At 45.8% G+C, this 10,978-nt stretch overlaps 1 protein-coding gene across 1 annotated transcript; it reads right to left on the bottom strand.

Moving 5' to 3' along the window:
- Nucleotides 1-5,745: 5,745 nt before the first annotated feature.
- LEFTY1 (left-right determination factor 1) lies at nucleotides 5,746-10,371 on the bottom strand. Its single transcript, XM_066594465.1, has 4 exons — nucleotides 10,095-10,371; nucleotides 9,553-9,796; nucleotides 9,221-9,460; nucleotides 5,746-6,216 (listed from the first exon to the last, which is right to left on the bottom strand). The coding sequence occupies exons 1-4, from the start codon at nucleotides 10,369-10,371 to the stop codon at nucleotides 5,877-5,879; spliced, it is 1,101 nt and encodes a 366-aa protein (XP_066450562.1). The 3' UTR covers nucleotides 5,746-5,876.
- Between the last annotated feature and the right edge of the window lie 607 nt (nucleotides 10,372-10,978).

The raw sequence follows: 10,978 nt of genomic DNA, 5'->3' as shown, positions 1-10,978 counted from the left end.
TTGAGAGAGTTTACGCGGGCCGAAATATTGTCCTTCCACAAGTTAGATGGCGTAAGCTTCATTGGCGGGCGTGTATTTGACATTTCGACCCCTCCGTGTTGCATGCTCATTGGTCGCCGAGTTCACTGAACGCACATACATACGTGTGAGTGGTCTTCGAGTGAACGCTCGCTGCTGCCGTCTCTCTGGTTCGACTGGACTAAACAGTTGGGTCTGCAGAAAGTGTATCTTCAAAGACCAAAAACCACCGGAGACGCGGCAGCGAGAGTTCTTTTGAAAACCAGCAGGGACCGTTCCGTTGAGGATCACTCATACATATTTATGTGTTTTCAGGAACCAATGGGCATCATGTGGGAGGGCAAAATGTTCAAAAAAGGCAGGAGCCAATCAGTGTTTGGTGAGAGGCGGACACCGGACACGGGCAAACCTCCCTGTTGTTGGCAAGGCGTTTTCCTGTTTACACCAGGCAATCAGTAATCAACCAACCACTATTTTTGATGGCAACTAGTGAACAAATTCTCGCTCGTCAACTGGTGAACAACCGTCACTTATATTCACTGTATCGAGCGACTATTTAGATGATGGTTGTCCCGTGTAGATAGTTGTCATTCTTACATTGTTGACTGTTGTACAAATAACTCAAAAGTGAAGAGGCTGAGATCACACCGGGTAAGGCCTAATTCACACTGGCGGATTTTCGCCGTGTATTACGCGGCAGAAATCCGCGGCGTTGGCCCGCAGCTATTAGGTTCTATTGAACCTAATAGCGCAATGCTCAAGGTGCGGAATTCCGCCCTGTGAAAGCGTCCGCAATCACCCACAGCATGTTCTATTTGCCGCGGGCGTACGTGCGGACAGCTTCTATTGCTTCTGTAGCACAGCGGAAGATAGCGTGAAATCGCTTCCCCACCCACCGCCAGCTGCGTCATGTGACGAGGCCGGCGCGTCATGTGACGCTGTGGGCGTGTCACATGACACTGCCGGTGCGTCATGCGCTCTACTGCGCATGCGCGCTAGAGCGTCATGCGGGACGTCTAGCAGCGGATCTGGAGGTAAGTATGGGGTCTCTCTGGGGGCGCCGTGACAGACTCCGCTGCGGAATTCCACTTGTGGAGCCCGTCACGGCCGTGGGCACTAGGCCTAACTTTGGGCCATGTTTATTAACATCCCGCAGGCTGCGTACATCGCCACATGCCGCCCCCGGAAATGTGCAGTAAGATAAGTTGTGTTGGCCTCGATTTCAGCTTGGCATGCAGTGGCGGGTGGCCTGTGAGGACGCACCCGACCTGTACTATGTTAACCAACCCAGCACCAGTCAATTTGCAATCTTTGGAGAGTGATTACAGGTTGTCTTTAAAGGGTTTTTTTGGTACTAAACTATTGATGGCTTAAGGTGCATTTACACTGCAAGGATGACCGCTCAAAAGATGGCTTTTGAGTAGAGATGAGCGAGCACCCAAATGCTCCAGTCCGCGTTATTCGAGTCGAGCTTTTCGTAAAATTCGAGAGCTCTACTCGAGTGACGAACCCCATTGACTACCATGGGAGACTCGAGCATTTTTGTATGTGGGACGCCGGGTCCCGAGCTTTTTTTTTTCTTGGTTTGTGTTTCTCTCTCTCCCCCCCCCCCTTCCCCTTCCTGCCAGACCAAAAATTTTCGAATGATGCGCGCTGCGTCGCGGCTGGGAGGGGCCAAAACAGGCACGTCACAGTGGGGAGGAGCCAAAAGCTGGGGCGGGGTCGAACACGATTTGATGCTCGTTCAAGTAATGAGCACCATCGAGTACGCTAAAACTCAAACGAGCAACAAGCTCAACAGAGTACATTCGCTCAGCTCTACTTTTGAGCGATCATTTTGCATAAACCACTACTTGGCACTAATGCCTATTAGCACCAAGTAGTAGCATGTGAGCCATCAGGGAACATAACTCCCGCTGTTTCCTGATTACATTCCCTTTGATCTGCCAGGCGGGGCTGACAGTTGAGAACAGCTGATACAATGCAATCAGCTGTTATCAGCAGTCCCCAGGCAGAGCACAGTGTTCAAGCCAAACTGAAGACCATCGTTTGGCAGAAAACTGACAGATGGGCACATTTACACACAATGATTATCGCTCAAAAGATGGCTTTTGAGCGAATTTTGAGTGATAATCGTTGTGGCTAAATGGACCTTTAGATGGTTAGGCCATCAATAGTGGAATGGTGGGGGATTCACTGCTCAGGATCCTTGCTGATCAGGTGATTGAAATGATAGTGGTGCTCAAGTGAGAGCTGCTGTTACATCATGCCATACCAGGTGCAACTCCGTACATTGTATAGTGGCTGTGACTAATATTGCAACTAAAGCCTCCTTCACACGAGCGACACAGCATCTCCGTGATAAAATTGCAGCAATATCACATTGCTGGTCCGTGCGATATCGCTGCTATTTCTCACGGTGATACCGCAACTTTGTAACGTTAAAAGTCCCATGTGATGCTACAGTGCTACAAAGTCGCGTGACTTTGTAGCACCACATTCAAGGATTTTTGGGGAAGGCTTGAAATATAAGTCCTTACCCGAAATTAAGCCGTAACTGAAGAAGAAGAAAAAATACACATACATCACCTCTCCCGCGCTGTCAGCCCGGCCGTATCTTCTCCCTGGGTCCCCGGCTCTAATCATCTTCTTCTCTTCTGGCCAGGCATTCAAAAATCCCCACCTCCTGGAAGCGCTGGCTGTGATTGGCTGACACTTAGCCAATCACAGCCAGCGCTCAATGAACCAATCACAGCCATTCATCGAGTGCTGGCTGTGATTGGCTAAGCGGCAGCCAATCACAGCCAGGGCTTCCAGAAGGCGATAATTTTTCAATCCCCAGACAGAACAGAAGAAGGAGATCAATGCCGGGACCTGGGGAGAAGCTGCGGCTGGGCTGACAGCGCATCTAAGGTGATGTATGTATATATATATTTTTTCCCTGCAGTTAGGGCTTAGTATAGGCTTTGACAGTAGGATTTCCTACTGTCAATGTTGCATCGCACCACCCCAAAAACCACGTTTTCGTGCGATGCGATGCAACACAGAAGAAGGCTCCATAGGGAAACATGGGCTACAAAACCTCTCGAGTCGTGTGCATATAGTCAGACCTGCGAGGTTTTTGTGTCGGGTTGTTACATGCTACAAAATATCGCAGGTGTGAAGTAACCCATAGGAAAGCATGGGCTTCACATACATGTGATTTGTAGCAATGCTACAAAATCACGCAACTTTGTTGCCCATGTGAACGAGGCCTTAGTCTTATTCACTTGAAGAGGACTGAGCTGCTTTCAGGTCAAGTGACGAATAAACGTGATGTCACATGCTGGAGAAGAGGGTGTAGCACTCACCCAATCACTGCGGTCACTGCAATCAGCTGATCAGCTTGGGTCCTGAGTAGTGGACCCCACTACTATCCGGTCATCAATATAATAGACCCAGAAACCCGCTTTAACCTAAGGTAACCACATTTTCCCAAGGTCAAAGTGGGACAAAGGGGTGTGGTCAGGTGGCGGGGCTTATCACGACCTGTGATATAAACTTCATCATTATAAAAAGTACCGGTCCATTTAAAAAAAAGAAAGCAAATTATGTGGCATTTCCGCATCCAATTTCCATACCATTGGTGCAGATTTCGACTGAAAGTCAGCCGCGTATCCGCAGCCGATTTCATACAATGCGGCGCTCTCCCTCACTTCCCCTGAAAGCTTCCCGCAGTTAGCTCTCCCCGGCTCCCTGTAGTAGCCTTACCTGACCAGCGGTGCTGCACCTGACCAAGCCACTGGGAACCGGAAGCTGGGGTGCGCCGACAGCCGGAAGCCTTCAGAGGAGGTGAAGGGGAGCGCCGCATAGTATGAAATCGGCTGCAGATACGCAGCTGATTGGCAGTCAAAATCGGCCTCAGTAGTAGTAGTGTCCCCTATATCAGCCCCAGTAGTAATAGTGACCCTAGTAGCAATAAAGACCCCCACAGTGGCTTCAGTAGTAATAATGTCCCCTATATAAGCCCCAGTAGTAATAGTGTCCCCTCTATCAGCCCCAGTAGTAGTAGTATCCCCTATATTGGCCCCAGTAGTAATAGTGACCCCCCACAGTGGCTTCAGGGCTTCAGTAGTAATAATGTCACCTATATTGGCCCGAGTAGTAACAGTGTCCCCCATAGTAGCTACAGTAGTAATAATGACCCCCAAAGTGGCCTCAGTACCAATAGTGTCCCCCACAGTGGCCCCATTAGTAATAGTGACCCCCACAGTAGCCCCAGTAGTAATAGTGTCGTCTATATTGGCCCCAGTTGTAATAGTGACCAATCAAAACAATGACTTATTTATCCCGCATGGTGTAAGTCATACAGAAAAATACACAATGCCAGAATTGCGCTTTTTGATCACCTTGCCTCCAATAAAAAATGTAATAATAAGTGATCAAAAAGTCGTATGTACTCCAAAATAGTACCAATAGAAACTACAGGACGTCCCGCAAGAAAGAAGTCCTCAAACAGCCGTGTAGACGGAAAAATAAAAGCGTTCTGGTGGTCAGTAGATGGCGGTAGAAAATAATTTAATGTTTTTCCAAAGATTATATTAGTAGTACACCAAAAAAAAATTTTAACTTGGAATTGTCGTAATCGCACCAACTCACAATAATTTTTTGCCAGTGTGTACGCCATGAAGACAAGAACCCCCCTTCATCCCGAAGATGGCGGAGTTTCATTTCTTTCCCATTTCACTCCACTTATAATTCACTAACAAACTTTTACAATTTTTTTACACGGTACATTAAATATTATCACTGAAAAATACAACTCGTTCTGCAAAAATTAAGAAGCCCTCAGAGAGCGACGCTGATGGATAAATAAGGTAATTATGATTTTTTGAAACTGGGGACCAGGACATGTGACTGCTGCAGCCAACCACTGGCTATAGGTGGTCACTGCTGTGGTCAGAGATTGGCTACCGCAATCACATGTCCTGGTCAGCAGCAACCAGGAAGGACAGAGGGGCTCTGAAGCAACTGTAAGTAGTTGGAAAACCCCTTTAAGCGGTTAAATATATTTACACATGGTGAATTTGCTGCAAATCCACACAAAAATCTACAGCGAAATCATACCAAAATCTGTTGGGTGTTTTTGCTGGGGATTCGCTGCAGATTTTATCCCTTTAATTTACCAAATGCTGTGGATATTGATGCAAATTTTGGAGCCGATTTGCTGTGGATTTTTACCATTGCGGAAAATCCGCAGCAAATCCACCGCAAGTGACGCACCTTAAGATCTACATAAGCCACTACTTTTAGACAATTGGGAGAGACTAATTTTCCAATATAATGGGTAATCAAAGGATTAATTTGGTGGTATGGATTAATAGTAGGGGTCCCCCATACACCACTTCAAGCCAGGGCTACTACACACCATATCTCTTGTTCTGGAGGACCCATACTTATGGACAGCCCATTGAATTCAATAGGAACAGTGTAATACTTCATTTTACCTCCAGAGGCGCTGCAGGGGAATTTCACACCTCTCCATTAACACAAACACATATAATAAAGTAATTTATTAGTTTGTATCCAAATCTGGAATACCTGTCAAAATTAACACATAAGTCAAACATAAAAACCGCAGTGATCTCTATACCGAGTGTCGAGGATAAATACACATGAGCTATATACAGGTAAGTGCTTCTACACGGCCATTCTTAGCGTTCTTAAGACTGTGAACGTACGTCTGGGATGGATGAGTTCATGTGTTTCGGTTACTTTTGCAGCGGAGTTTGCCAGGCGTGGGGAAGTTCAGGATGCAGACGTACATCAAACATCGTTAAGTACTGCGCACGGAGCGACAACGCAACGGAGCTACACGGTTAGATGATGGAAATATGGTTCTCGGTGCAACCGCATCTCTCCACAATCATATTGGGAAATTCGGCCACTTCTATTTCTGTGTAGTCGCCCTTCTTGACTAAGTACATGATTGGAAGGGGGGAACTTTCCACGACGGCGCAGATCCTCTCCCCATATTGGTACCTGAGGGTGGGAAAGTGGGGCTGGCGGCAGCCTCCGGTGCAGCGGTATGAGTTGTAACCGGACGGCTCAATGATCCAGTACTGAGTCCAGGTGAGCTCCTGGAAGTTGATGAAATAGTCTTCTCTGCAGCAAATGTTGTCTTTCTTGGCTCCTGGGGCTGAACAATCTCCACGGGCGCTAAAATTCAAAAACCAAAAGGGTCATTATGGGATTGGATGGTGCTCATGAGAGTCTGAGTATTAGTGTTGCAGTATTGCACCAATATGCGCTACCCCTTTCAGAATGTGGGGTCCCAGGATGATCTGCGGGGTCCCAGGGTGATCTGTGGGGTCCCAGGGTGATCTGTGGGGTCCCAAGGTGATCTGTAGGGTCCCAGGGTGATCTGTGGGGTCCCAGGGTGATCTGCTCTCCGCACCCCTGACTAAAGTTGATGATGTTGGGGGAAGTCGCAAATAACCAAGTATTTCCCTTCCAGCAGTTGCTGGTGGGAAAATGTAGTATTATTACAGGATGGCCAATTAGAATAAGGACCACCTTGTAGTATCAGACCAAAATCTGCCAGAACAGGAGCCGCTCCTGCCGAGTGCCTCCTCATCCTGGGTTATAGAGTAGGGTCCCAAGCTGGCAGTAGTGTTTGCCCAAACTTTCATTTTCCTGATCCTCAGACAGTGTATGGCTAGGGTTACATGGGATGGAAATCTTGCGGAACGACCGCACCGAAAAACCGTGAGATTTCCGTGGGAGAAGCGCAGCTTCAAAACCCGCGGCCTCTAGCCACGGGTTTTGAAGCAGATTCGCCGCCTGAATTCCCGCTGCGGCCATCTCTCCCCATAGAGAGGAGAGAGGCTGCTGCGTAAATGAAAAAAAAATGACATGCCGCGTTTTTGTTTTCTACGATGCATATCAGTTTTCGTGCGGCTTGGCCGCAGCGTGTAGACGAGTTTTTTGCAAAATCTTGTCCACTTTGCTGGCTAATCCCGGGATTAGGAGCTGCGGGCGGAATTGCCGTGTGGACATTCTGCACGGAAATTCCGCAGCAATTCCGTCCCGTGTGAACCCAGGCTAAAAGGGCCAACGATCAGCCGTCAAACAAGTAAATGCTTGTTCGTCGATGGATTGGCCGGTTGGTTGCTGGAAAATCTTCCTGTATTAGCAGGAAGATGTGCAGAAGACCCATGATAGTAATATGGGGACGAGTGATCGTAGGAACGGTTTGTGCCCATATTGCAGATAAGGAAAAAAAAGGGCTGCAGCCTTAAGGGGTTCAAGTATATCATATATATATATATATATATATATATATATATATATATAAATAGTTAGTGAAATAAAACTTCCCAAACTCTGTGAACTCAGAAGGTGTTCTGTTGCTGACATTAATGCAGCTCTGTCACAGTAGACCTGGTCCACTACAGCGCCACCTATTGGCAATTTTTTAGTAAACACTTTTTTTCATAGATGACAAACGCATCGTGTAACGTGTCCGTTATCCAAAATGTTGGCTCATTTGAGGCAGCAGAATGCCCTCCAGAGGCCTCTGAGTTGGGAAAGTTTAATTTTGGTAATCCTGAATACATATATATAATGAATTCTAATCATCTTATTAATAATTTCCTAGTATGATTAATATATACAAATATATCAAATACTTTAATATTTTCTCCTTATTATTCGGGTTCACAATGGAAAAACTCCACGTGAATTCCGCCTCTAAAAATCTACATTAGAGTCTGTCTTTTTGACACTTTTTTTTGTGCGGTTCCGCATGCGAAGCTCGCCCTGTCAATGGGAAAAATCCACGTGCGAAATTTCGATGCAGAAAATCTTGTTTCCGCATCAAGAAGGGACATGTCACTTCTTTTTAGTTTCCACTTCGAAAATCTGCATTCGGATTTTGTCCATTACAGGGCAAATTCTGCTTGCAGATCCATGCAAAAAATGGGCCAAAAAGACGCGGAATTTAGAGGTGCGATTCACACAAAGTTTTTCCATATTCAATTCTATCATGTGAACAAACCCTTAAAGTCAATTGTGGTGAAGGGCTCTCTGCCCTATATGGGAAGACCAGTATTATGGATGACAGTTGGGGGCCTCTGTGTGTAAGCTTCCCAACAGCTGGGGGTCCAAGACGTAGGGCAGCCTATGATTGGCTTATTGTATGGGGGCCTGTCTAACAAAAAAGGGGGGCCAAAGCCATTTTTGCTAGCATAATTGTAGTTCTATTAGATATTCTACTAGAACTGCTTCTTCTATTATATTAAAGGGTTATTCCCATTGCAGAGAACATCTGCTCCAGGAGTATGGAAACAACTGTCCTATACTGCTTTTATAGCTCCCATAGAAGTCAACGGGAGTTACAGAAACAGTGTAGCACAGCCCATTTGGTTGTTTCCATAGTTCTAACCACCATATACAGTGAGACCAGGGGCCACGGAGGACAGAACTCCCGATAGATACAGGTTCCACTCCTGACACCTGCACCTATGCGACTTTTATGGCATATCCTGTGGATAGATGGGACATGGGAGTAGTCCCTAAGTGACCTTTTACACGGGACGGCCTCTCGGGTGCAGATATCCAATAGGTCATCCTAGCAATAATCGATCTTGTGCTTTTACACAGGAACAGGCATTGCTGAGTGGATGGAAGCGGAGCGGGCCGGGGGTCGTTCCAGCCCAGAGCCTCGATTCACAGTGAACAGGCAGTTGTTCGTAGATGAATGACTGCCTGTTTACATGGCTGATCTGTTGTTCAGTTTTCTGCGTGTATAAACTGAATGACAAATGAGAAGCACGCAAATTCACATTCGTCATTCAGTTGGGGTATTTACTAACCGTTCAGATTCCCGCTGGATGTAGGAATATAAAAGGGCCCTTAGAAAAGCTGTGCCAAGATGCACAACCCCCTTGGAAACTAGTGCTCAGGGCAATCAGCTCTTCACCCTTTTAATCCCACTCTTGGCACCGCTGGCAAGTAGCTGAGGGAAGCCAGCGCAATGGAGAATGTAGTATTTCAGGATGGCCACAAGCCCCAATTGGGCATATAATCGGGGAATGCTATCTTGACCCAACCCCGTTGACTTCTACTACTATTACAACTGCTACATCACTACAAATACTCCTATCCTGCTACTAATACTAGTTAAACATCATTGAGACTATGAGATTGAGCGAGCACCTACCCATGGTCGTCCATATTCAGCGTATACAGAACCAGCTCCGGTTTGCCCACTGCATTGTCAGATGGATTTTGGGCAGTGAATCGGACCAGTTTTGCCATCTCAGCCGCATAGTTTCCGGGTCTTTCTCCGTCTACCCTGATTTCCAGATGCATATTAGATTGCCCGCGATTCCTCATCCAGTAGTGTACGGCATGGGTGACGTCAAAACTTCTCCAGCCGGATTCCATGATGGGCACAAGTCTGAAAAAGTACATAAAGAATGTTTAAAGGATGTATAAAAGTAGAATAATTTGCATATTATGCCTTATAGCTCTCCCTGAAAAGTGCATTACCTGGAATCCACCAGCGATGTCCTGTTGCTTCCATCTTTCGTCATCTCCACATAGTATATACTGACCCTGGCATTGTTAACCGGTCTGTGGACGCGTCTATCAGGAAGCCCATTGGCAGTGGGGGGCAACTTGAAGACTTTCAATTCCGCCATAGTCACTTCACTGTTTTGGGGTATCCTGGACTCCATCCCAAAGGCCAACGTCTGCTTGGTCGGATCTGTATATAGGACTTCACCAGAGATATCTACAAGGAATGAGTAAATTACTAAATGCTTGATGGTCTAATAGGGAGGGGCATATAATTATATCATTAACACACAATCACACGTCTTTCAAGCTTCAACTGTCTGGATGGGGACATGAAAGGCTATAATAGCCATAAACTGTGTAATGAATTGGTATCTCAGACAGTAAGCAGAGTCCTGTCTGGCTCACCACCCCAACCACGCCGACACAGTACACACTACCTTACTCTATGGATGGTTCATTAGTATTATCAGATGTTACTAGATATCACTCATGAGAAGACTACATGAACCTACCTGCATTCCCTTGGATGCCCCTGAGGATGCCAGCCAGGCTGGGTAGAGATCTCCTTGTCCTCTCCTTGTGTTTTTGAAGCATGGAGATGTACTTGCTCTGGATGTGTCTTGGGACCACCATATTCTCAATGTCTCTCTTCACGAGTTTGGGCACCTCCTTCAGGTTGAGTTTCTTTAATAGGGCATCTTTGAGGTCTTCAGGCGTAAACCCATAAGCAAAGGCTAGAAAAAAGGCACCGAAAAACCAGATGAGGCTCATAACCATATTTGCGTTCATCATGATGTGACCCAAGAAATAAAGTCCGAGATGTCAGGAGGATGCGAGGTCTTCGGGTTCTTCCTTGCTCCTCCACAAGTCTTCAGATGGATGGCAGTCAAACGCCTTTTATAAGGAAAGCAAAGGACACCCTGCTGTGAAAGCCAATAATGTAAAAGAAGAAGCCGGGCTGAGACAACAAGACAACATCACCCACATTAGGGTCTGACACTTTTCTTAGCTTAATCTTCAGACAAAAATACACAGGTTTAGGAAATTTTAATTATTTTATATATGTCCTTTTTTAATCGAAAATGTATTTTTTCAAAATGTTTCTTTTCTATTTTTGTGAAGTGTAAAACACCAAAGAGATATAATATGCAGTTATAACATACAGAAAATATATTAATGTTTATGACAGATAGATAGATAGATAGATAGATAGATAGATAGATAGATAGACGAGATAGATAGATATGAGATATATAGATATAAGATAGATAGATGGATGGATATGAGATAGATAGATATGGGATAGATAGATAGATAGATAGATAGATAGATATGAGATAGATGGATGGATATGAGATAGATATATGGATGGATAGATAGATAGGAGATAGATAGA

This window comes from Eleutherodactylus coqui, chromosome 3 (assembly GCF_035609145.1).
Source record: "Eleutherodactylus coqui strain aEleCoq1 chromosome 3, aEleCoq1.hap1, whole genome shotgun sequence".
Classification (NCBI taxonomy): domain Eukaryota; kingdom Metazoa; phylum Chordata; class Amphibia; order Anura; family Eleutherodactylidae; genus Eleutherodactylus; species Eleutherodactylus coqui.
Note: the sequence above shows the minus strand (reverse complement) of the source record. Positions and strands in the feature narration are given on the sequence as shown.